At 38.2% G+C, this 27,697-nt stretch overlaps 1 protein-coding gene across 39 annotated transcripts in view; it reads left to right on the top strand.

The window, feature by feature from the left end:
* Nucleotides 1-27,697, top strand: part of EXOC2 (exocyst complex component 2) — a 206,597-nt gene that overhangs the window by 139,706 nt on the left and 39,194 nt on the right. For all 39 annotated transcript variants that reach the window (XM_070244020.1, XM_070244032.1, XM_070244019.1 and 36 more), the window contains 4 exons: nt 165-226; nt 1,562-1,628; nt 5,690-5,806; nt 15,935-16,076. In XM_070244020.1, the coding sequence (XP_070100121.1) occupies nt 165-226; nt 1,562-1,628; nt 5,690-5,806; nt 15,935-16,076 (388 nt within the window). The remainder of the gene's footprint in view (nt 1-164; nt 227-1,561; nt 1,629-5,689; nt 5,807-15,934; nt 16,077-27,697) is intronic.

Genomic DNA, 27,697 nt, shown 5'->3' with positions numbered 1-27,697 from the left:
TCTGTGCCTGGGATCCAAACCCATGAACCCCACAGTGCTGAAGTGGAGCACACGAAAGTAACCATTGTGCCACCAGGCCGGCCCCTATGTAAAATTATTTTTAATGTCCAAATAGGTTAGAGTCTAAGAGTTCATATCACTGACACTTGTTGTTTTTGACTTAGATTTTTGTACACTGTCTGGAACAATTGAGCGCCAAGCCTGATGCTGATGTAGATACTGCACAGTGAGTAAAACTGAAGTCAATCTCATTGCACACGTAGAAGTGTTAACAAAGTGTAGACTAGTTGGTGTTATATTTTAAGATTTCCAATCAGAGAGATAGATTGTTCATGTTAAAGTTATAATTTATATATTTGATCTATATTCTTTCCATAATTGCTTTATCTTCTGAACTCAGCATTACTGGCAACATGATAGCACACTGAACACATGATTGACTAGCTTACTGCTTATCCAAAGAGACAAGTTTTATAAGTAGTAAAGTAGGAAATTAAAGTAGGTAGGTAGTTCCTACTTGGTAACTTCTGTAATTCTAGTGTTAGAGGATGGCAGCGATACTCTTGTTACAGACTAATTATGTTAGTAGGATTAAGTCTGGGTCAGGCTTACTCATTTGAGCTCCAGAGGATAGCTTGATGTTTTGATATTTGCAAAACCATGTGATAATTCTTTCATAATGCTGTTCTAAAGGACTTCTCAAAAATCCAGTTTTTCTGAATGATATTTGACAGGCTTAACTTCTGTGCACTTGTTTTATGCTCTGACACAGATGATGCTAAATAGACGCCTCTTAAATCCATAATTGACAATTTGAGGATTTCTCCGTGTTTGTCTGTTTCTTGGTATTGGTTTTTGCCTCTCAGTATGTAAGACTGTCACCTCTCTGAGTCCTAATAAATATTTAATTCTTCTGATTTTTCTTTGATTTGGTTTTATATGTTTAAAATTAATTTACCACATTAATCTACCAGGAATGTGTATTGTTAATCAGTTCCCTTATGTTACTGGTTAAGTAAATCTTTCCTTATTGTTTTGTTACAATTTCTGTTTCATACATCATTGAATTATAATATTTGGTGCAACGTATTTCTGAACTTTATCTTGTTTCTTTTATTCATATATATTTTCTATCAGTTTGTGTCGTTTTATCATTAGTTTATTTTTTAATGTTTTTCAGATTAGTTTCCTTTTATTGCTTCTCTACTTTGAAATATTATTTGATATTTTCATCTACTCAGTCTTCCATAGGAATTCTAAAATCAGTTGGTTAAGTTTAAAGAAAAGAATTCCTGCTAAGTCAATATTGGGAAGATCCGAAAGCAAATTTCATATGGCCTATGTTAATAGACACTCCATAGTGTCCACTTTGAACTGTTAATTATTAAATATAAAAAACTTAACAGAAAGTTGTGTAATTTTTGACCAAAAGCTTTTAAGACCAAATGGGTTCACAGCAGTTTTTTTTAAATTGCGGTATAATTGACATATAACATTATATTAGCGTTTTTTATTTTACTGCTTTGATTGTAACTATTCTCTTACTTGCTTCTATATTCAGTCTTTCCATGGATGTTTCTTCTCCTGATTTATTTGGAAGTATCCATGAAGACATTAGTTTGACTTCGGTAAGATGATAAATAATTAGATGATAAATAGAAAGTAAAACATGTCGTTTTAAAACTGTATAATGACTGTTTCATAAGTCAGTCTAAATTACTTTGGCTGCGGCTGTGGCATACTACTCTCTACCCTGAAGCTATGTTTTGTTTTGTGAAAATTTTAATAAAAATATAACTTTATATGTATTCCACACTTAAACACTGTTTAGCTGAAGTTGAGCTTAAGTAGTTCCATGCATCCCGCAGGCCCTTGAGTGTGAAACAGATGCCCTGGTGGTTCCCTGGGTGAGGATGCAAAGGACAGATGCCCTTCTCCCCACATTTTTCCTCCTTAACCCGAGAAGTTCTGCTTTTCTCTGTTTTATTTCTATGAATTCCCTAATAGCATTTTATTTGGACACAAGTTCCATGGCAAAAACCAAACCAAACCACCTTTTATATATATACACACACATGTTTTTTAACATATACTTGTAATTAGGGATGATTCACACACATACTTTATCACATGTATAAGTTCAGCTGTTGAAATCCAAACCCCAGCTACCTTAAAAAAATAATACCCCTTCTGATTTGTCATTAGCTTGAAGGATGTGTGTGTATGTATGTGATTTTATCTCTCAAGAAAGAAAATATGTGACCTAAATTTCCTGCCCTACATCATTTCCACAATTATTATGAGTTCCTAAATAAGGGATTTGTGATATTAGGAAAAGGATAGTTTAATCAAAGTAATTTTTTTAAAAAAACTATTCTAGCTTTAATTACTTAGATGACTAGGTAGATAATGGTACCATTGATAGAATTCAGGAAGAAAAATGTTCTAAAGGAAGATTAAAAATTCAGTTTGGGACCAAATGTGTTGAATGAGTGACATTCAGGTGGAGATTTCTTGTGGGTGATTGGATATACTTGTCTGGTCCCCGGAGAGAAATCTAGATAGAGATTTGTGAATCAGCAGTGTGTAAGTGTATTATAAGACCTGGGAGTGAGTGAGAGTACTAGGGAAAATACTCGTAGAATGAGAGGAGGACCAAATATATCAAAATAAGGTTGGGGTACCAGTATGTAAGGGGTGACCAGAAGCAGAGAGCTTTGAAGATTCTTGAAAAGGAATAATCGGAGAGAGAGAGAACAGCATCCAGATAGAGCACTTTTCTTGAGATAGACAAGAGCATTTAAACAGAGGAATATTTAACGGTATCGCATACTGACGGAGGATCAGGTTGCGTCAGATGAAAACTGGAGCCTCGTGGGCATGGCAGTTAGGAGGCTGTGTGTGACAGTGGGAGAACTACCCCAGAGGACCTCCAAAGGGGCCGTCTGACTGCACTGGGTCAAGAGCTACTAGGAGCTGAGGAAGTCAATGTGGTGAGTTTAAACTATTCTTTCCGCTGTGAGCACAGAAAGAGAGCTAGAGAAAGACGTGGACTAAAGATCCTTCTAAGTTAAGGAAGACCTTGCCAGCCATCTTGCCAACTGTGCTGTTTTCTTGGTGTTTTAGAACAAGCCCAATTTCTACATGATAATCTTTCCACCGTTTGAAAACAGCTGCTGTGTGCCCTCAGAATCTTCCCTTCCCCAGCGAACACCCTAAATTGTTGAGGCGTCTCCCAGCTGATGAGCTTGCAGCCCTGTGGTGTGGTGGTGATTCTCCTGAGTCTACTTCTGTCCTCCTGCAGGGGTGGAGCAAGACTCCCATGTGACCCTGATTACTGTGAAGCAGCCAGGACGACACATTTAAGTTACATCTCTGTTGACTCACACTGACCTTACTGTCAACTAAAACCCCAAGCGTTTCATCCTTGGTTCTGCTAGTCACATGACTTATCTCTCCCACTTTACTTTCCAAAAATTGTTCCTTCGGTCCCAAATTCAGTTCCTGGGTTTTTTTTTTTTTTTTTTTTTACCATTGGCTGATATCTCATTAGATTTGGTGCAGATTATTGAGACCTTCTTAGGCTCTTGTTCTCTTACCCAGCAGAGATGCAGTTATGGTAAGAAAGGTCTAGGTTTAGAGTCAAAAGACACTGGTTCACTTCCTGGTCTCCTTCTTACTAAGTGAATAACGTTGGACATGTCACTGAGCATGTCCAGTTTTCTCCTGGACAAAGTTGGGGTGGTAATGCTTGTGTCTCAGAAGGATTCTATAAGAAATAACTGAAATAATACATAAGGCCATAGTCTTTGCTCTGCAAGTCCTCCGTTTGATGGGTTGAGTGGTTTTTTTCAAACACATGTATTCATCTGAGTTGTTGATAAGCTTTTGATTAGTCGTCCAAGTTTAAGAATTTGACTATTTGATTTGTTCAGTTCTTCCCACTTTAATTTTTCTGATTGGTTAGATTTGAGGAAAAAAACAATTATTGAGAGTAAGATTTTAAGTCACTCAAATAGTTATTCATTTACAATGAGAAAAATCAGCCAAAGAGAGTCAATTAACAGGGCAGAGAACGGGCGCCAGGCCCAGATGGACTCTGAGATGAGGCTGATGTTTGGAGGCAGACTCTTGAAGGAAAGGTGACTAAGGATTTCTTTTATAACTGAGAAACCAGCTGAGATTTTTGAAGGGTGCAGCATGTTTAGAGTGGCTGATGAAACATTACATTGACTTTATTTCATGTACTTTACAAGGACCACAGAACAGGAACTCCACACAAGAGCGGATGTGGCCTCCTTTCCCCCAGCCTCGCCTGCGCCCTCTCCAGGGCGTTCACTGCTTGCTCTTTGGCTTTCTCGCTTGCCATTTCTTCACAAAATGTGGAGTAGGATACATGCCGTAGCCCTATTTACCTTGTTTTATACTCCATTTCCCATCCATAGGTTAATTCAGGGCCGTTAACAACCTTTCATTTGTTCAAAGGTACTTTAATAATTCCTTGGCCTTTTAATTATATTTATTGATGACCAAGAGAGGCAGTGGATAAGGCTACGCTCTGCCAGAAATAAAGTTAGGAACATTTAAAATAAAGAAATTGAGAAAGTTTCAAAAAATTTGATGAGCAAAATGAAGTTTTGGGGAGATGAAAAGCTATGCTTGGCAGTTGAGCTCACAGAGTATATGTAGTTCCTCAGTGGTTCCTGTACCTCAGAGAACTGAGACCTGTTTATTTCCACACTTATTTTATTGACTTTAACGTGGGTTATTTGATTATATACAAAACAGTGAGCAAAATATGGGTGAGAACTTTTCCTGGAAAGTGGTTTTTGCCTTAGCTTTTAGTCAAGGGATCTTAAATCAAGACCCTAAATTAGTCACAGTTGTTCCAGAGAATACTCTCTCCCACACCTGAGGAGCCCGGGGAACGTGCTCTCGGTGAGCCACAGCGGCAGTGACAAAGGCCGTTCCTGGAATTTTATTTATAAAATAGTTCTTCTGAACTGTAAAAGGATGTTTTATGCATCAGCACTGGGTTCTGGTAATTTTGATAAGAAGTTACTTTAAGCGGCTAGAACCCTGGAGAGTGTGGAATGTGGGCTCCAGCTCTCTCCATGACTGACACTGGGGGAGTCTCCTCTCCTCTCTCCCCCACTCCCCATAAGAGGCAGACTGTTCTACATAAAAAAGGCCGTGGAGACCCAAAGGTTTCGAAGGATCACAACATACGGATGGCATTTTAATTCTCTTCCAAGTTATGAAAATTTATAAATTAATTTCTAAGAGTTTATACATTTTTGTAATTATTTTAAAATATCTATTTATAGATTTTTTTGTGCACAAAGTATTAAGTAGAATGACAAAGTAGAACCCCCTTTCAAAAGAACAACAGCTGATCCTACTTTACTAGTTAACTGTGTTTCATCAATGTTTTTCCATACAGCTGTTAAATTTCAAAGGGAACATTATTTGACTCGTTAGTGTATTATGTGATAACGAGCAGTAAGTGAAATTATAGAATTGTATTATGTTTCTCTGTTAATATTGGGAAAGAAGCAGCCAAGAAAAACAAAGTGTTGAAGTTGATAAACACCAAGACGTAATAATTAAATTTAATGAGTGATAAGTGCTGTTAGACTCTCGATTAGTTACATAAATGTAATTTTCTAAACATTTGTTTTGTTTTTAGGAACAGCGGCTTTTGATAGTCCTCAGTAATTGCTGCTACCTGGAGCGTCACACCTTCCTAAATATTGCGGAACATTTTGAAAAGCACAACTTCCAAGGCATAGAAAAAATAACACAGGTGAATGGATTATGTTAATGGACAAGTTGGTTATTCTATCCGCTTAGTTTCCAGACTGTTTTTTTCTCAGCTCCCTCTTTCTTTTGCTTCCCTACACTTCTCGCTCGGCTCGCCCTCCCACATTCACATCCCTTCCCCATCTTCACCCGTCCCTGTCTTGGAGTGATTCCCCTCCTCATAACTCACCTTGAATCATTAATTTAATACTCTCTTCTTTTCTCTAGAGCAAAGCTTTCTCAGAGTTAGAGCTGATTTACTCCCTACCTAAGCTGTTTAGAAGGGAGGGAAGAAAATAAGGAGAGAAAGCCAGCAAACCCACATCCTTAAGAATCAGTGCAGATTTGGCCTCTTTCAGGTTCAAGCCTTTGCCTGCAGCCTGCAGTGAGCTCCCTGCGCCTGCAGGAAAGCCTCTTCCTGCTTGCTCAGCCCTCGTCTTCCTCTCTCCGGCTCCACATGGCCACAGTGGTGCTTCTGCTTTACTCCCTGAGCATGCGTACACATAGACACACATGCATGCACACTCAAGACTGGCTTAAAACAGCTGTAGCATGCTTGTTATCTTAGTTGAAAAATACAGACTTTCCACTCTACAATCCATGGATGTAGCAAGGTTGGACAAAAATGAGGCCTGTATAAATCAATGGAGTAGGTTACTTTAGATGTTATACATTGTTTATATTTTCTCAAGTAAGCTGGAAAAGAAAAAATGAAGTAACCTTGTTATTAAAGGTTGGTTGGTTCCTGGGCAAAGGTTTATCAGATTTCTAAGTAAAACTAAGCTAGAACCACTTTATAAGGTCAGTACAGTTTTCTCAGTGCAAAGAATAGGAAAGATAATGATCTTGTTAATCTTAAAATCAAAAAGTACTCTTGATGGATTGCATACTTTTTATAAGTGATGGTTCTAGTTCATGAACTAGATTGGGATTTTTTTTTTCGAAGAATGAAAATGTCAAAGTGGGTGGCTCTGTCTTGTTTTCCTGCCTTTTCGTAAAGATTAATCATCCTGATGAGAAATGTTGTGACTTAAGATTGTAGGGCCAAATGTCGAGTTTATTTCCAGAAATTTTTGTGTTGAGAATTGTAAGGTGCTCTCTTGCAGTGAGAAGTTAGTGTTTATAGAAAGTAGACACTTTGTTTTTATGCAATAACAATAATAACATGAATAGGTTTACTGGAGAAAATTTTCATCATTTTAAAATTATATGAAATGATTAGGAATTGTGTATAACAGAAGCAGTAAGTTTAGTTTTCTTTAGGTTTTTACCAAGTTTAAGTAGGAACTATCCATTGCTTCAGTATATGATTAGGAAGCAGAGTGTAAACAACATACAAATAAGCTTTGATATCTTTCTAGCTTTTGTCTAGATCATTTTGAGACATCAAGGTAACAAGAAGGATCTGGGGGTACAGCTTAAAATAAATAGTGGACTATTTTTCACACTCTGAATTTGGAATTTTTAAATTGACCATTGAATATTTTGAAATCATTCAGTTGTGTATTAAATGAATAGACAGTAAACTAGATTTAGTTATAGCATTTGTGCTGATTCTATTTATTAGGAGTGAATTCATTAATTTCATGATGCCAACCAGGTAGAATATATTTCTTGCATTAAGGGAAAAAGGCTGCCAACTGTCATTGTTTTTCATAGTTCCCTTTTCAAAGGACCAATAACTCTAGAGGCCTAGATCCCAGAAACTGTTGTTATCCATTTTATGGCTCTGTTCCTGCTCTGGGAGATAATAGTTCACTGTGAGCTCCTAACTTGGTGTCACCAGACACTGGACATTCTCTTAGCTCTCCTTCCAGAACTGGTCTGGGGGTTTGCTAAGGGTTCTGCGTCCTGCCATTTGTGTGCATTTCCATTTGCATTGCCAGTTCCATTTCGCTTTTTCTCAAGTCTTGGACATGTTTTTTCTAGTCATGCATTTTTTTTTTTTTTTTTACTTATGAAAGAAAGACTCAATCAATATTTTTAAAAAGGAGAAATACTGAAAAGTCTAAAAAAAATTTTTAAAAATCGCCTGTAATGTACCAAAGATAAACACTGTCATATTTTAGTATATATAGTAATCAGTATTTTATCTATAATGTTACCTATACCTATATATACCATATTCCTATATCTATATATGTTATAAAAAATATGAAACATATTTCTGAATTCCATTTATATTGAGTGTGTCTTTTTCTATTGACTGTTCTATTGTAAGCACTTTTCCATTTATTAAATATTTTTATAAATATGAGTTTTGTGGCTTTATAATATTTGTTAATGTGAATGTACCTTTTCCCTTTTTAACTTGTTCCTCGCTGAGAACCTTAAAGTTAATTTTTGTTGCTGTTGTCACTGAGAGGTGAAAATAATCTTTGATCACGTTTCTTATTACGTCCTCATAGTAGGTTCCTAGAAGTAGAGTTAGGGCTCCAAAGACTCTTGGGAAATATTGCCAGATTGCTTTTCAGAAGCTGGTCTCATCACATTTTGGCCAACATTGCTGATTATAATTTTTTAATTTATAGGTAAAAATACTCTTTCCTGATGTTTTGATTTGCATGCCTTTCTCTATTTGATAGGGTAACACTTTTTCATATGTTCATTGATTATGTTCTAGAAGAGTTCCTTTTAAAAGTACTTGAAGGGTGAAGGAAATACAGAGTTTTGCCACAAGTCATTAATTTTTTGAGACCTTTAAGAAGGGAAAACAAGAGCTGTGTGGTTAATATACATTAGCATATAATTTTATTGTGGTAGCTGTAATTATATAATTCCAAGGAATTTTTGTACATATATAAATTGCTTTTTTTAGCCTGTCCCAGTCTTTAAAAAGCAAACATCTAATTTAGAGTTTGTCTAATTGCAGATTGTTGAAAGACTTGGGACTGTAATCATTCAACAAGTCTGGCATTAGCTTCTTGATGAGAGATTTTTATTTTAAGCCCCTAAATCTCTTTTAGAAATTCCAACATGGGGGTGGGAAGAAAGCAACTTCTTTTTTTTATATATATCCAGGGAAGATCTTTTACATACAGCAATCAATTTTAAAGATTTTTGAGTCATTTGAACCATATGTACCTTATTTTACCTATTTGATTATTTTTAGCTTAATTGTATATAATTCTTAAATTTTGTTTGAAATCGTTTGAATTCATAGATGTGAACGACTATATCTTTTTGTCCTTGCTGTTTTATCTCTTTATATTTGTTTTATTTTCCCCATCTTTTTATCATATAAGTTAGCTAAATTTTGTTTAGAGGCTATTTTTATATAATAAATTCATTGTAAATTAATTTATTTTGGAGTTTAAGATCTTATCAGTTGGAATTATATTTAGTCAGATGTGTCCCTGCCTACAAATACTGAACTTAATTTTTGACCCTATTTAAGTGCCTCAAGTTCCTTGTATAAATGGGAAAGAAAAAAGAAACAGACATAGAGAGTACAGTAGCAAGGACTCAAGGACCTTGTAATTTATAAGGTAAAGTATTGCTTCCCTAATACAGAAAGTAATTCAGAAAAGCTTTCCCAACGCGAGGAAGGATATGATTTCACGTAGAAGATGTTGTTTCAGAGATGAGAGAAAGGTACTAAAGTCTCTTTGGGAAGTTGGGGAGGTCTAAGAAATAAGTAAGTAAAACCATTGGTTCACCGGTTGGATAGGATGTGAAGTTCCTAAACCAAAACCCTTGAACCTGAGCAGATAAAATCCAACCACTCAGATAGCTGTCTTCCGCCGCCCGCAGACTGCTCCTCTCCTCTGGGCCTGGGCTTGCGTTGTTTCTTCTTCACGCTGTACACGCTTTCCTTAGGATCTCATCTGCTCCCGCCATTCGTTTATCATTGATGCCTGGGTTTCCCAACATCTTTCTCTTTAACCTGCATGTCATTCCGAGGCTTCAATCCTATTTCCTACCAGACATCTTAACTAGAAGTTTCCACTGGGATTTCAGATCAAAGCGCCCAAACCAAAACCATCTTTTTTCCTCCTTCAGAGCAGCTTCTCTGTATGTTTTCTATCTTAGTCAATAGTCATTGAGTCAGCAAGCTAGGCACTTGGAACTTGTTCTTGACTCCATCCCACAGGACAGTTTATGCTGTCTTCTCAGTTCAACCCCTGAACCATCTTCTGAATCCATCTGCATCTCTCTGATTTGCTCTACCTGTCCACACTCAGCCCCTTTTCGTCACTGACTGTTGTGCTGTTGCAGGAACCTGCCTCCCAAATGCTTTGCTTAATCTCTTAAATTTTTTCACTCTCTTAGCTCGTAGTGCATGGACTTCCAGGATAGGCTTTCAAAAATACAGACCTGATTACATTGTTCTTCTTCCTTTCCACGTATCACTGCTCCTCATTGCCTGAAGAATAAAACCTAAACTCCTTAGGTTGATTCGGTGCAGTGTTCTGGCCCCTCTTACCTTTTTCTCTCAAGGCAATCATCTCCCTACGCCGGTACACTGTCATCTCGCCACTCATCTGTCCTTGAACATTTCATATGATCTGTCTGCTCACTCATCCATTCAGCATCAGCTTACCAGCTCTGTTGTGAGAACATGTACCTTTGGCTTGTGTTGTACTATCTGTCTGGAATGCCTTTTCCTCAGTCTTGATTGACAAAATCTTGATCATCCTTCAAAGCCCATCTCAGATACAGATGTCTCATGCTGTAGAAAGCCTTAATGGCCTTTCCTCATCCATTCTCTTAAAGTGCAAAATGAATCAAATCCTCTTCTTTCTTCCGATGATGCTTTGTTCATACCACTAGGATAGCATTTTAACACATTACATTATGATTAGTTTAATATTGATATACTTCTTTTCTAGATTGTAAGTTCTTTTCAAATATTTTTATATTAAATATTTTATCCCTACGGAAGGATATGTCTTATGTAGATGTAATATAAGAATAATAAAATGAATACATGTGCACCCACCACCAAACTGAAGACATGGAGCATTGTGACCAGGACTCTGCTCATTTGCATCGCTCTCCTCCCTACAGAGCCACTTCTGCATTCTGTGGTTTCTAAACAATGCATTGTTTAGTATTACCTGTTTTTGACTTTTAGATAGCATAAATGGGATTATATGGCATACGTTTTTCTATGACTTGCCTTTCCTACTCAATACTGTTTTTGAGATTTATTCATGTAGGTTATGCTAGTTTGTAAAATAAATTAGAGAGTATCTCCCTTTTTTCTTCCTCTGAAAGAGTTTGTATAAGATTAGAATGATTGGTTCTTTGAATATTTAGAAGAACTCTTTTGTCGTAAAACCTTCTAGGCCCAGTATTTCCTTAGTGAGACAATTTTTTTTTTTTTTTTTTTTAAAGATTTTATTTTTTTCTCCCCAAAGCCCCCCGGTACATAGTTGTATATTTCGTTGTGGGTCCTTCTAGTTGTGGCATGTGGGATGCTGCCTCAGCGTGGTCTGATGAGCAGTGCCATGTCCGCACCCAGGATTCGAACCAACGAAACACTGGGCCGCCTGCATCGGAGCGCACGAACTTAACCACTCGGCCACGGGGCCAGCCCCCTTAGTGAGACAATTTTTAATGACTGGTTAAATTTCTTTAATGATTAAAGAACCATTCATGTTTTCTGTTTCTTCTTGCTAGTTTTGGTCATCTGTGTTTTTCTTGGATCTTGTCCATTTTGTCTAAATTTGCAAATTTATTGGCATAAAGTTGTTTATAATAGTTTCATGTTATTATTTCAATCTCAACGGCATCTGAGATTGCGACCCCCTTTTATACTTAATATTGCGTGGTTAATATTTTCATTCTTTTTTTCTTGATCAGTCTTGCCAGAGTCTTTTTAAGAACGAACTTTTGGCTTTAGTGATCTCTCTCTGTATCCTGTTTTCTCATGCAGTAATTTGGGCTCTTAGCTTAAGTGTTTTATTTACATAGCTCATTTGTTCCAAACTTTTCTGCCTTTTTAATATGAATATTTAAGGCTATGAATTTCCCTCTATGTTTTAAGCTGTGTTTCTACATGTTAATATATGATATATTAGTTGTGATTCACTTTTGTATTTGCTAATTTTAATTGTGTGTTTTTCTTTGGCACACAAGATATATAGAAGTGTGATTTTAAATTTTCAAGTTAGAGGAGCAGTTAGTTTCCAGATTGGGAGTTAGTTTTCTCTTTGTTAGAGATTTTTAAGCTCAGTGTTCTGCGGTCAATGAAATATCATGTAATTAACTTCGTTGGAAGTGAGTTTTCTGAAATATTCTACCTTGCTTGAAAAGATTATGTCCTTCAGTTTTGAATACCATGCTCCATATATGTCTATAAGATCAAGTTTGTGAATTATGTTGTTCAACCTTCTATTTCCATTTCTTTTGTTTGTCTTGGTCTTTAATCTGTTGATTACTGAGAAAGATGTATTAAAGCCTCTCTGGCTACTTTTAGATATTTTCTTTTGTCTCTAATATTCTGTGGTTCCACTATGATGTGTCTCTTGGTATGATTTTTTTTTTTTTTTGCTTTTTTCCCTGACTCTCATACTTTTAATCAGTTACGGAAAATTCTTATCTATTAGCTCTTCAAATTTGTTCTTCCATTATTCACTCTTTTCTCTCTTTCAAGATCTCCAATTGGATATATTATGTTAGACTTTCTCACTCTGTTCTCCATGTCTCTTACGTTTTTCTCTCACGTTTTTCCCCTCATCTTTAATTCTCTGTAATGCTTAGGAATAATTTCTTTAGTTCTCTCTTCTCATTCACAGTTTCTTCAGTTGTGTCTAATCTTGCTGAAATTTGCTGTCTGTTGACATTTTATTTCAGTTGTATTTCGCTTCTAGAAACTCCTCTTGGTTTTTGTTGCTAGGTGAAAGGAGATGATTAAGCTTAGTTTGGAATGGTACAATTTTACACATCAGTGAGGAGGTGGCAGCAGTGAAGTTCCTTCCGGTGCCCCTCGGATCGTTCTGTGTGGGTGGACAAATCAAATAGTCTATCATCAAATGAAAGACTGTCCCTACTAAGGAGAAGGAGGTTGGAGCAATCAAGTGAAGCCTCGTTAATGGGATGTGAGGTGGTTAACTTGACTATTAAAAATTCACAGAAAAAGAGAAGTTTGGGGAATACTAAAGATTAGCAGTAAGTCATCAGGTTAGAATTATGGTAGAAGGTATCACCCTTCAGTATGTCCTGTTTGTCCTCAGTTCTTTTTTTTAAATAGTGCCATCTCTACTAGGGATTAAGAGGTTTTTTTAAAATTAATTATTTACTGGCATTTGTTTTGTCCACATTTGACAAGTTATGGTTCAATAACATAAAGGAATGTCGGTTTGCCATCTGTCCAGCCATCCATTTATAAAAAATTTAAAAAATATATTAATTTGCCTGAACCTAGTAATGTGAATTCACTTACATAGATGTTCCAATTGTAGTTTGATGAGTTTATTTCTATAGAGATGGCTCAGTTTAATGTACTCTTTCTGTCATCTTTGAAATGAAAATAATAGGGTTTTTTCCTGTTATTTTTTTCTTTCTCAGAAACATACTTTTTAAAAAGCATTTTTACTGGAAAGTTTTTAAAATGGTAAATTAGAAATATTAAAATAAAACGATATAATGTAATGATTTTACTTTTTTACTATTTTGAGTAAGTTGAAGACACTGTGTGGAAATCGAGGAAATGTGTCATCTGCTTAGCAGGTGTTTGTTTTCCAGGACCTGTCCATCATGAGCACTTGCTGTCATACAAGTCAGGCCAATGACAGCAGAACATGAAAAACTATCATGGTAGACTATCACAAGTCTTATTTGCCCCTACATCTGAAATGCTGCCTTCTAATATATTCTGTATTTCTGTAAGTTTTTACCAACTGTTTGAAGTACTTTAAAAGGTGCTCCCTGTTTCTAGTATGCAGGAATTTAATATGTGAATACTTCTATTTCTGGTTACATAATATTGAATTAGCATCCCCCCGACACACCCTCCTGCTTTTTTTTCCTTAGAAAAGGTGCCCTGTTTTTATTAGAGACATCTGGCCAAAAAGGATAGCGTGCCCTCAGGCGTCACGTCTCTGTGAGCCTTTTTCAGTCTCCTTAAGCACTCTTTCTCTGCTTCCTTAACAGCCGTATTCTTTGAACATGCAGTTTTCATTGGCCAGTGTGAACAGGACATTAGTGAAAATAGGGTATTGAAATAATAATAATAGCTGCTAGCATTTGTGTACTTTAAATGTGCTGCACAAGTTTCACAACTTATCTTTTTAAATTCTTACAACAGAATTTATGAGGCGAGTGCTGAAGGCCTTAATCCTGCCTTGTCACACAATAGTACTCCTTTCTTTTTTTGTTTCACTTGCCTAGTATCTATCTCCTCATCCATTTATTTTCAACGTTTTTTTAGAAAATTGAGGGATAATTTGTACAGTAAATCACACAAATCTTTAGTGTACAGATGTGTGACTTTTTACACGTAAATACATCCCAGCGTCCACCATCCAGATCAAGATATAAAACATTTCCCTCATGCCCCATCGCAGTCAGTAGGCACCCTCTCAGCACTGTTCTGTCAGCAGAGATGAGCTTTGCCTGTTCTTGAACCTCATGTAAAATGAGACCATGCAGTTTGTAGTCTTTTGTGTCTGGTGGCTTTTGCTCCAGCTTAATGATTTTTGAGATTTATCCAGTTTACATTTCTGTCAGTAATTTATCTTCTTTTATTGCTGAGTTTGGATACCACATTTTGTTTAGTCATTCTCGTGGTAGTGGACAATGGGTTGTTCCCAGTGCTGGGTTTATGAGCAAAGTTGCTGTGGGAGTCTTACCACAGACATGTGTGCCCTCTTAGCACGGCTCGATGCCTGCAACTAGAGTTGCTGGTCATGGAATCAGTTGATTAGAAACTTAGTTGGCACACAGCCAGCAGCTTAAAAGATTTTCTCTCTCTTTTTACTATTTAGAAATTTGGAACTTTAACAGTTTTTGCCTAGATGTGTGCAGTATCTCATCAGTCTAGCCTGGAACTAAGCGAGCCTATTCAAATCAGAGACTCAGTCTTTATTTAGACCTAGGTATTTGTTCTGCTGCTGCTTGTTAAATTATTACCTCTTCTGAACCATTCATATTTCTCTACTTGAATTTCCGTGTTTGGCATGTTAGAGCTCCTAGATCTATCTTCTAAGTCACTTCCTTCATAATTTCCATCTCTTTACATTTTCGCTGTGTGCTCTGAAGTACTTATTGCACTTAATTTCAGTCTCAGTAGTGACCAGTAGTTCTTTCAGTTGATCTACTCAGTTGTTAGCTTTGGAAATCATGTGTTTTAGCTCCATGAAGTCTGATTTTGTATTGTACTTTAATCTCCTTTAAGGTTTTCATTATTTTTCTAAGTTGAAGTTGTTACTTGTCTCCCACGCAGCTGAATTTCACTGCTTGACGGGTGGATATCCCCGTTTCTCGCTGCCAGGCTGCCTTAGCTGTGTGCTTGTTTCCGTCGTCAGCTTGCAGGCGCTCAGGTCTTGTGTTGGAGGTTGGCGGTTACCCCTGTTTATCACTGCCAGGCTGCCTTAGCTGTGTGCTTGTTTCCATCGTCAGCTTGTAGGCGCTAACGTCTGGTGTTGGAGGTTGGCAGTTACCCCTGTTTATCGCTGCCAGGCTGCCTTAGCTGTGTCCTTGTTTCCGTTGTCAGCTTGCAGGCGCTCGGGTCTAGTGTTGGAGGTTGGTGGATACCAGGCTGCTGCAGAGACTCCTGAGTCCCCAGACTTCTCATACCCTCCCAAACTTAGGACTCTCTGCAGCACTCTGCGACTTCCTGGCCTCTCGTATGCCAAGGAGACCGAGCACAGACTTTCAGGACTGTTGCTCACCTGTTCACCCTGCTCAGCTCCCGCTGACAGCGGGAAGTCACAGGTCACGTGGGCTGAACTTTCTGTGAAGACGACGTATAGTCCATACATGGAGATTAATTCTTATCCTGTTAAATAGCTATGCTGAGAGGGCTCTTTATTACTGAAAAATAAATTAAATAAAAATCATGGTTTTTTGTAGGAAAATGTAAATGCTTTTAAAATATACTGAAGTATTTGTTATTTACATTATTTTGCTTTTTCCTTCATCCTCAAATAGACAGCTCACAATTAGTCTTTATTGTGTGTTTTAGGTTAGCATGGCCTCACTGAAAGAATTAGACCAAAGACTCTTTGAAAATTACATTGAGTTGAAAGCAGACCCCATCGTCGGCTCCTTAGAACCTGGCATTTATGCAGGCTATTTTGATTGGAAAGACTGCCTGCCTCCAACGGGTAAGTGGTCTCAGGTCGCTCACGTTCTTGGAAAGAAGTCTGATGCTTCTAGAGTAGTAAATGTGGACGTGCTTTTATCGATTAGCATATGCTTAAAATGCTTTTCTTCTTATTCACGTTTTTTCTCATGTTTACTGAAGGATGAGATTTTAGCTTTTTATTAGCTTAAACTCATTTTTTGATAACTTGGAATTTAGTATACTTTTATTATTAATACTTAATGGCTTAAAGTTATTCTTAAATTCCAGAGAATAATTGATTACACCTTATAATATTTGACCATTTTAGTAATGCATACTTACTTCCACTGACATTCCTTTGTTGCGTAGATATATCAGACTAACTGAAAGTGACAGTTTTATGCAACGCCCTTGTGACCATCATAAAAGAAATTTACTTAGGGAATCTAGTCACTTTTATATGACACCTAATTATTGATGCTGAGAAGGTAAAGGATAGCAACAGTATGTGTAGGAGTAAGATGATTATAGTAATTTAGCAAAGAAAATTGAGCCACAGAAGGATGACAGACATAGTACCAGTATTATTTTTGTAATATCAAGTGAAAGTCACTTAAATCACTTTGTAATATATATTTTAAAAATAACTATTGCTTGCTGAATCAAATACTGTGTTTCTTTGTAAGAAGTAGTGTGGAATACATAAAACCAATCTGCCTATTAGCATTTTTATATAGAAGTAGTCTTACCCAGAAACGGTCGTGTTCACATTAGACACAGGTTCTGTTTGGGTATATACGTATGTAGACATGCTGGTGAATTGTTAACAGATTTGAGTTAATCTTCATTGTTTTGATTAAGTACTTTAATCACCGTTTGTTTTTGTTGTGTGATGGTTTTGTTAGATGGTGATAAAATGGTTTCTTCCTTAAGAAACCATTTAATCTTTATTGTATAGTGTTCTCATTAGGTAGTAACAATATAGTGATTCCAAAAGTCTAAACTAAAAACCAGAATCATTAAATATTTTTATGTGACCAGTTATTTAATTTTCTGAAATCACAGTTATAGTCAGATGAGGCCTTCTACCTCCAGTTGGCCGTAATTGATCTTTTTCCCTTAAACTCCATTACTTCGCTATACATATGCTTTATTGTGTCGAAACAGTATCACAGTTCATATTCCAGATATATCCTTTTAAAGTTTTCGTCAGATCCTATTAGTATCTTGCTTAAAATGCTTGCAATGTCTTCCCATTAAACTTAGAGTAAAATCTGCCGGGTGCCCCTGTCCCTGCCCATTGCACCCCAGCCTCTCTCCAGCTGACTCCAGCACAGGGGGCCTTTTTGTTGCCTAGACTTTCCAAATCCTTCCACCTTAGGGCCTCTTCGAGACTGTTTTTTCTTTGATTAAACAGTAATTGTCCCTTACTGTCATAGGGCTGACTCCCTCTTGTCATTCAAGGTCTAAATCTCAGTATCATCACACCAGCCATCCAACCTGAAGAAATGACACAGCCAATGGAGAATAGGCTTGGAATTTTAGATTTAACCTGTGGAAATTACTCATATTTTAATTGTAAAATAATTATTGACAAGGGAGAATGCTGTACATGTGGTTCAGCACTGGCCTTTATCCCGGTTGAGCTTAGTAAAGCTAACTCCATGAGGTTGTAGTTAGCGGATTGGTTCTCACCAGGTTGGTGGTGAACTCGGCCTTCTGTGGTAAGCATGGTCTGTGACTGAGTGAGCAGACATGACTTTCAACAACAAATTCTCATTACCAAGATCGTTGGTCAACAGCCTCTGGAACTTTTCTCTACAATCTCCTTTCAGAACTCTTGGGCCCACATGACTTTTGGAATTTCTATATTTTGGGGTTTTAGAAAGATAACAGAGTGCATGTACTGTGTATTATGTTACATCTACAGCAGGGATTCCTGTAGAGAAACGTGAACATTTAGACTAGGAGTGATATCCTTGTTTATCCGTGTTCGGTTCAGGTGAGAAATGCTCCACAAGAGTTCGTCACAAATTTGCAAATTCACAAATAAACAGAAAATCTGGCCTTCTCAGTTCTGTATCTCCAGTATCTAGCTGACTGCCTGGTACGCAGTGCCTGGTCAGGAGACGTTTGCTCAGTAACCGCATGGATGACCCCCTGTAGCTCCCATGGGTGCCTCTGCCAGTGTCCTCACTGCTGGTCACATGTCTGGCTGGCCTGTGCCTGTTCCAGTTCTCCTCTGAGAGGAGCTTTTTCCTTCATCACCCTGACAGGATCGTCTTGTTCTCTGAACCCCTGTTACACCTTTTAACCTCTTACGAATCTTTAGTAGATGTACATAATATTTATATTTCTTGTATCTGTTTTCTATTCCCCTGTTTTAGGGTAATTTTTAAACAAAGATGTGAGAAGATTCCTTTTACATTCCCAGACTTCAGATTATTTAAGTCTTGTTATAGAGCAGTGACTGAAAGGGTCAGAATTCCAAGGCACAGATATCAGAAGAGGGTTTCAATAAAATCTGTTCATTTTCTGCTCCAGGTAACAGTATGCACTACTCAGATGTCACCCATCCAGCAGGTTCCTTAGCCCTTTGCTGGTGAGCTGTCCCCAGCCTCTCTTAGATCTGTGCCACAGGTCTGAGCAATGATGGTGTCACCGCCCTGGCCTTTCTCCCATCTGAGGAGGACTAGACCAGGGAGGCCGAGCTCTGCAGACCACCCTGATCACTGCTTCTTCCCGTGGTGCCGCCTCCACATTTCATCCGAGATGGCCCGGAGGGGTGCATGCAGTGACCCTTTTTCTCTCTGAGTCACCTCCCCTTGTCTCTAACGAATATAAATGATCTCATGGGAAAAGAAGACCTGAGCCTTGCTTTACTAGACTTCTCTGGAAATGGTTTGCCAGTCCCACGTATTCAGAAGTAACGGAATTGTTCTCCTGCAGGCCATTAACACGTGTACATGCACGCACACACACATGCATGCACACATACACGCATGTGCACACACACACACATCCTAAGTTTTAAGCTCCTCGCAAAGACTGTTTCCGTCATTCGTGTCCCTATTACATCTGGCTCACTGCCAGCATATAATGGTCACTTAGGTTTGTTGTTAAAGCCCGCATTTCAACTGTCATAAGATGACCAAATCATTTATTATATCTTGAGAGGTAAAGGGAGGACCTAGGACATTAGGCACTAAGCCAGCAGCCACGTTCACCCAACTGTCAATCACAGCCCCCTCAGTATCTCCCCATCACTCTTCTCTTTACAACCCAACTATTAAAAGAAGTGTCTGTGTCATCCCTTAAAGATTCCATACTGGTCCCATCCGTCTTCTCTGGTCCCCTGAAGTCCGTCCACACCCCCACCTCCCACTGAGACTGTTCTTATGAAGCTGCCTCTGGGGCTCTGGTTGGAGCTGCTGGAGATGTGTGTCTCCTTGTCCTTCGTGTTGCTGCAGCACTCCCACTGTTGGACTCACCTCCCCAGGCTCTTTCTGCGGCGTCCCTGATCCCACTAACTAGTTGGTGGCCCTCAGTTTCCTTCATGGGTCGGCTTCTTTCCTTTTGCATAGCCTTGTACTGCTGGTTCCCCAGGACCCTGTCTTCCTCTGTTGTTGCGAGTCTTTCCTCAGACTTTCTTGGAGTGATTTCATCCACTCGTGTAAGGCAGAGTGGTGCCTCCCGCATCTGTGTCTGCAGCCTCATCTCTCTCCTCTGAGCTTCCATTCTTTTTATCTACCTTCCCAGTAGTTGCCTCTGCTGGCACATTCCCGAGGCCTCTGCAGCTGAGCAAGTCCAAAAGCAAACTCGTCATTGGTCGTCTTCCTTTTCTCACCATCTCCGCATCGGCTCTTCCTGCTGCTGTCGAAGGGTGGAGGCGTCCACCAAGACTCCCCTGCCCCTCCTGTGCCGTCAGACAGTCGCAAGTCCCGTCCCGGCTTCTGTCCCTGGTCATTTCCCATCGTTTCTTACCACGACATGCAAGTGTCTGCTCTTAGTCCAGCACCCATTCTTGCCCGTTTTAAGCCCACCTCTGCCTTTTTGAAAAGCTTATCTTTCTAAAATATAAATTGGATCTGTCAGTCTCCTACGTAAAACCCTTCAGGGTGACCCCTTCTCCCTCAGGCTGAACCCTGAACTTCTCAGGCGTTGCTAACGTCTGCGCTTGCTCATGGCTGTCCCTCGCCTCCCGTGTGCTTCTCCTCCAGCTGCTGGGCAGCAGGCAGCCAAGACCACTTCAGGTCTGAGAGCCCGTGTCTGCCCCTCTCCTGCTCTCTTCTGGTTCTTAGGCACGGCCTCTTCTGGGAAGCTTTCCCTGCCCACCGTGCGCTCCTCCAGGTCAGGTTGGGATCCCTCGTCCTTGCTGCCCCAGCAGCGGCTTTCTGTTCCTCGTGATGCCCTTGTGTGTAGGTGCCGTCATCATCTGTCTGCCAGTCTCCTCTGCCGTGCTGGGCCTCCTTAGTGCAGGGCTGTCTTCTTCCTGTCTGCACTCCATGTTTAGCACAGGTCTGCAGACAGAAGATGCTCCGTGTATGTTTGTTGAGTGAGTGAAGGTGGTGGTTTACCAGTGTACAGTCTCGCTGAGCCTGCAGGTCACTCCTCAGTGTGTTGTCTTCCAAGTGTTTGCTGTATGGTTTTGCAGTGATTGTTCTCAATAGGAAAGTAAATCATACAATGTTCTAGTTTCCGTTATTCTTCTCATTCACTTTTTAATAAATACTACACAGTGGATTTTCATTTTGTTGAATTGAATTAAAAGAGCCTTTTAGGGGCTGGCCTAGTGGCGCAGTGGTTGAGTTTGCACACTCTGCTTCAGCCACGCAGAGTTTGTGGGTTCGGATCCCAGGCACAGACCTACACAGCACTCAACCATGCTGTGGCAGCATTCCACATACAAGGTGGAAGAAGATTGGCACAGATGTTAGCTCAGGGCCAATCTTCCTCAGCAAAAAAAAAAAAAAAAAAAAAAACAGAGGACCATTTTAGTACTCATTTTCTTGTTTCCTGTGAATGCTCATATGGATGGGACCTTTGTGCACTCCCTAAGTTTTGAACAATTGCGTTTGAATTAAAATGTAAGTATCAAGTATATCCAACATATCAGCAGTTTTATGTGGCATCACCATGCAAGAAAAAATGTGTTGCTCAGTGATGGTTTAAATGAATTTTGCTAAAATTAATACTTTCTTCAGTGATTAGCACGTTTTGAACATTGCTGTAGCAGTGACATTATTCTGAAGTTATTTGTTATATGTTCAGGTTATTAAATTACTTGTGATGTTTCTGTAAGAATAGGAAAAGTCATGACACAGCCCCTCCAGGTTTCCTGTACTTCTGATGATTACTACAACAAATAAGATTTGGTCCCCAAGCTTCGGTCTCCACAAACTGGTGCTCATATCTGTATCCTTCCAAGCTCTGGTTGTTGCTGAGAAACATCGTTTACTCGTGACTGATTCGGAGGAGGGCTCTGCTCTCTTTGCCCACAGCTCTCAGACCTGCGGCTTTTCCTACCAGCAGTCAGGAGTCTAGTGCATGCTGAAGACCAGCAGCGATGACAGGATTCCTGGTGGGGGAGAATACAGGCCTTTCTCATCATTCTTAAAGGGGTGTCTTTAGAAAAGAAATGAAGAAGGTGCTGTCCTCCCTGAAGGGCCACGGTCAGTTTGCAGTGCTTCAGAGGCCGCGACTGCTGCCTGCTGTTATGCTGTGGTGGATCCTGGGACCAGGGTGACGCGAGGACACACGAGAGAGCAAAGGGTGGGCAAGGGCCGATCCAGTCTGTTGGCGATCACGGTTAGAACAGGGGAGCGGGTTTCCAGGGCCTCCTTTATTTAAGGTACCCAACACCTTTCTCTCTTATCTTCATATTTTCTCAGCCATGAAATTGAACTTGTACAAGCCATTGATGTGAGTAATAATGGTTTGTGGCCTCTGGATAATTTTTTTATACAAAATTAAGATTCTGCTGGCCATGTGACATTAAGTGGTATGGCTTTTTACCTAGCTATTCTTTTTTTTTTTTTTTTTTTAAGATGAACGTCCTTCCATGAGCAGACAGCACATGGCACTACAGTGTCAGCAATTTACTCTTTCTCAGATTCCAAAAACACATAGAAATTGTCAGTGTTCGTTTCACTTTTATAAACTGTGTGTAGTTCCGTTCTTGGTGTAGTTTTGATTTTGTGATCACTGACTGAGCCTCTGTCCTGCATAGTCATATAGTGACATTTAGTTTGTTTAAAGTTGACTTGAGACTTCATGTAAAGTGAACAGCCAAAAGAGTTTGACTATTAATCTTCCAATATAATTTTAATTAGTAACTTCAGTATTATCTTCAGGGTTTTCATCTCCAAAGACTGAATTTTGCAAATCACATAGATAACTGATTACTTATTGCTGTAGTTAGCAATAAATTTAGTTTCCAATGCTGTATGTAGTAATAAGAAAAATCCAGTTGATTAATTTCATGATTCGAGAAGAGAGACCCGTTAGAGCCGTAGCTGTGCTGTTGCCTGACAGTTGGGTATTTGAATTGTTGTCGCCTCTTTATTTGTGTCTGTGTCAGGAGACAGCATTCTGGTTAGTTCTGAGTCACTTAACTGCTTAATTGTTCTGTCATCCACGGTCATTAAGAGCTCTGAGTGTTTGCCTTTGGTAAATGTCAGCTAAGTTAAGCATATGGTTGGTCTCCATTTACAAGTACACATGGAAGTTCACATCTTTAAAATATATGCGATAAGAAAAATTATCTTTCTTTAAATTTTCACTTAAATATTGGTTTTAACTATTTTTCCTATCTAAAAGGTATATAAATTTATATATATTTCTTAGAGATATTTAATAAGTGAATTTAAACAACCATTTTTATATAGGTATAGTATTTAACTGATTTTTAATTCAGAATGCTATTATATTAATAGTAGTCATTGAAATTATAAGGGGAAGGGAAGACATTTATGTCATTTGTGACATGAATCAGTGTAGTACCATCCTAAAAATACAGTAGCATAAAGAGTTGATTGCTTATATGTGATACGTATGATCCAGAGCAGAATAATTTCCCATATATCGACACTATGTCTGATCAGAGGCCCCATAGTGCTCAGTTTCATCAGTTTGCAGGGGTTATGAGATGTGTATTGTCGGTGCAGTGTGCCAGGTAGCATATTCAAACAAGATGAAGAAAGAGAAAACGTAAATTTAATAATGGAGATGAGGCAAATGCACAGCTCTTCTTAAGTCTGTTTATTCTACTCAAGAGAATTTCGATTTTATTTTAAGATCTCTACTTTCAGAATTTATCTTTCAGAAATTTTCACCATCTGAACTCTGTAAGAGTGAATGCATAATTAGCTTATCTCTTGCATCTTGTAACTTTAAATAATTCAAAGCTGAGGCCAGTTTAGCATTTCTAGAGAATGAGAGATGTTAGAAGAATGGAGGTAAGGAAAATAATATCTTTTATCTGATTTACAGAAAATGGAAAACCACAGACCTCAAAGCTTAATGTTGCTATTTGAGAAAATGAATCATTAACATGTTTGTGGGCCTTTATAAAATAGTAAGTTGTAAATGTTGCATGTATGTATGCGTTTATACACACACATATATATATTACTGATATAACCTAAGTTGTTATACACACACATACATATGTTACTATGTATCTATATAGTAATGAGGTTAGCATTTATTGAGTATATACTATGTGCCAGGCAGGGGGCTTTACATAGATTATCTGATTTAACCTTCATAACAGCACCTCAAGAAATAAGTGATATTTTTATCCTCATTTAAAGATGGAGCCATTGAGCATAGCACAGGGTAAGTAAATTGCCTGAGGTCGCATAACTAGGAAGTGGTGGAGCTGGAGTTCAGAGTTCAAATCTAGGCAGCCCGTATCTAAGAGAACTGTGCTGTGATGTCAGACAAAGAGTGAATCACCTCCATTAAAAGTCTAGTAAGACAAAGGCAGATGCCCTTGTAGAAGAATAGGCACGAATCGTGAAATTCACAAAAATGACTAATAAAAACACGAAAAGATAGTAAAACTCGTCAGAAGTCAAAAGAATGCAAATTAAAATAGCATTAAGTTGTCGTTTTCAAAAAACTCTCCAGATCGACAAATGTTAAAAAGCTTGATAATACCTGCTTTTTTGGCAAAATTACTGAGAAACAAACTATCCCACCGTCTTTCTAGGAGTGTAAATTAGCACAGCTATACACAGACACATACACGTGTGTGTGTGTGTGTGTGCATATATGTGTGTGTATAATCTGCTTAAAAATTCTAAGAATTTGTCTTAGGAAAATATTAGACAAGTAAGCAAAGAAATATGTATAGTGATGTTTATTGAAGCGTTGTTTTATATAAGCAGTCTAAAAAACAACATAAATGCTCATTAGTTAATGGGTTAAATAAATTAATGGTGTATCTGATTAGATACTGTGCATCCTTTATAATGAATGAGATGGATACACATACACTTAGGCACACACACAGATATTGTCCTTATATTTGGTAGAAAAAAGCGTTCATTATTCTCTCATTTTTATTTTAAAACCAATATATCACTTGCAGTCTGTACAATTGGTCATGTATAAATAGATCTTGACAAGGGCCAGGAAGTAGAGTTCTAGAAAACTTTAATTTTTCTACTTTAAAATTTTGTGTTGTTTGAATATTTGGGAGGATCATACACTTTTCTCTTTAAAAGGAAATTTATATCTTTACAAAAGGAAGAAAAACTATCAGTGGAGTCAGTACACTTGTGGAAAAAAGGAGCATACAACACTAACTTATTTTCTTCATAGACACGCACTTGACTTGGTAGTCAGAGAACTGACACTCGCAGGAAATCTAGATTTTAGCAAGTCGTTTGACAGTTTTTCCTGGTACTCTTTTGGAATCATCATTGCTGAAATAATTATAGCCAGAGTGTCTTAATGTCAGGGTAGAGGGAAGTCTCTAGTTATTGCAAGAGGATTTTTTTTAACAGTACTTAACATTTTATTAGCCATTTGAATATGGAGGAATAGAAACTACTTTAGCCAAATTTATGAAGAAAAACCTAGTAAAGCTGGCTCATCTAGCATTGTCGTACACTTAAATTGTACTTAGAAAGTTTCTACAGTGCTTTTTTTTTTCTGAGGAAGATTAGCCCTGAGCTAATATCTGCTGCCAATCCTCCTCTTTTTGCTGAGGAAGACTGGCCTTGAGCTAACATCCCTGCCCATCTTCCTCTACTTTATATGTAGGATGCCTGCCACAGCATGGCTTGCCAGGCGGTGCCATGTCCCCACCCAGCATCCAAACCGGTGAACCCTGGGCTGCCGAAGCAGAACGTGTGCACTTAACTACTGCACCACCAGGCCGGCCCACTCTACAGTGCTTTTGTGTAAGCCTGTGATGGAAGTACCCTAACATCAATGACAAACTACATGCTTTATTGGTTAGTACCACCACAGAACCAAAAATGTGAACTTCAGAGGAATTCTGGTTTCTAGGAATGGTAGAAGAACTTATATCAGGCTAACTCCTCCACAGTTAAAAATTGTCAGCTCTGCACAGAATCTGGAAAACAACTGTTTGAAGCATTGGAGTCAAAGATGACCGGAAACTGGAGGGGACGCTTTGCCCTGTGAAGGAGGGAGCCTCTGTTGGCCGAGGTCTGCCTGTCGGGTAGCTTTCCCCCAGGGCTCTGCAGTCTGCAGCACCCGGTGACAGATGCTGCTGTGGCAGAGAGCCACAGGCCTGGGCTGCGAGGAACGCAGGCCAAGAGAGTAACGGTAGGAAACTTGCATGTAAGGAAGAAAACTTGCATTGCTGGAGACGGGGACTGTGTAGGTCAATATAAAAGGCAAGCTTTGTTTTTTTGGTTTTTAACTTTTTAAAAATATGATCAATTGTTTGATGTGAGAAAAATTCCTATAGTTTATTAAATTGAATTCACAATCAGAAACCTTTCTTTGTAGAAAACTGGAAGTCCAGATGCTTTTACTAGTAAATTCTATGAAACATTTAAGGAAGAAATAATACCAGTTTTACACACACTTTATCAGAAAATGTAGGAGGAAAAAAATATGTCGTCTCATTTTATGAAGCCCACATAACCCCAAACTAAAAATCTGATGAGGGCATTACAAGGAAAGAAAATTACAGGCATATCCCTCATGAACATTAGGGAAGAAAATTTTAACAGTGTTTTTTTTATCAAGTCAAATAAGGAAATATTATCTGTACAATGGACTGCTCATACATTATGACCAAGTAGCATTTCTCTCAGGCATGCACAGTTAGTGGAACACTTAAAAATCTATCACTATCTGAACAGCCTGAAAAAGAAAAACATATAGTCATCTCAGAGATGCAGAGGAAGCACTTAAAATTAAACATCCATTCATGATAAAAACTCTCAGCCAACTAGAATAGAAGGAAACTTCCTAAAACCTGATAAAAAGATCAACAAAAATTCTACAGCTAATATATGATGATGAAATGTGGAATGCTTTCCTCTAAGATCAGAAAGGAGGCAAGGATGGCAGCTCTCACCATTTCTATTCAGCATTGCACTGGAGGTCCTAGCTGTTAGAATAAAGCAAGAAAAAGAAAGAAAGATTGAAAAAGAAAACAAAACGGAAGTTTTCATTCCAAGACGGTATCATTATTTATGTATAAAACCCTAAGGAATCTACAAAACTGCTATAATGAATAAGTGCATTTATTAAGATCTCAAGATACACAATACAAAAATCAGTTGTATTTAAAATACAAAAATATGCAGCAAATAAAAGGAAAATAAACTTTAAAATATTCCATTTACAATAGCATCAGAACATATACACAATTAGGAATAAATTGAACAAAAAATGTTTAAGACCTCTTCAGTGAAAACTGGAAGTCACTGCTGAATGAAATTAAGAAAACCAAAATAAATGTAGAGATATGCTATGTTTTTCTATTGGAAGTCTCAATATTTTTAAGAAATCATTTCTCCAAAATTGATCCACACATGCAGTATATTACCGATCGAAACCTCAACAGACTCTTTGTAGAAATTGCAAGAGGATTTTAAAATTTATTTAGAAAAAGTGAAGACCTTAAATAGCTAAAGCAATCTGGAAAAAGAAAAGGAAAGTTGGTACACTCATACCACTTGGTTTACAGACTTTTTAAAGCTACTGCAATAAAGGTAGTGTGGTATTAGCATAAGGATAGACAAATAGATCCATGAAACAGATAGAAAATATAAAAAGAAACACACATGTTCCTAATCCGTTGACTTTTGACAAAGACACCAAGACATTTCCATGAGGAAGTCTCCTCAACAGATGTGTTGGAACAAGTGGATAAATGTATCAACAAGCATTTCACAAAAGCAGATGCGCATATGGCCAATAACAAGTCAAAAGAGCCCAACATTATTTGTCATCAGGGGGATGAAGTAAAACCACAGTGATATACTACTTCACACCTTTTTGAATAGCTAAAATTAAAGAGACTGACAATACTACATGTTGACAAGGCTGTGGAGCAACTAGGACTCTTGTACGCTGCTGGGGAGCCTGCAAGATAGTGCAGCCGCTTTGGAAACAGCTTCTTACAAAGTGAAACATCGGTCTGCCCATGACCCACCAGTTCCACTG

Source organism: Equus caballus, chromosome 20 (genome assembly GCF_041296265.1).
Source record: "Equus caballus isolate H_3958 breed thoroughbred chromosome 20, TB-T2T, whole genome shotgun sequence".
Classification (NCBI taxonomy): domain Eukaryota; kingdom Metazoa; phylum Chordata; class Mammalia; order Perissodactyla; family Equidae; genus Equus; species Equus caballus.
Note: the sequence above shows the minus strand (reverse complement) of the source record. Positions and strands in the feature narration are given on the sequence as shown.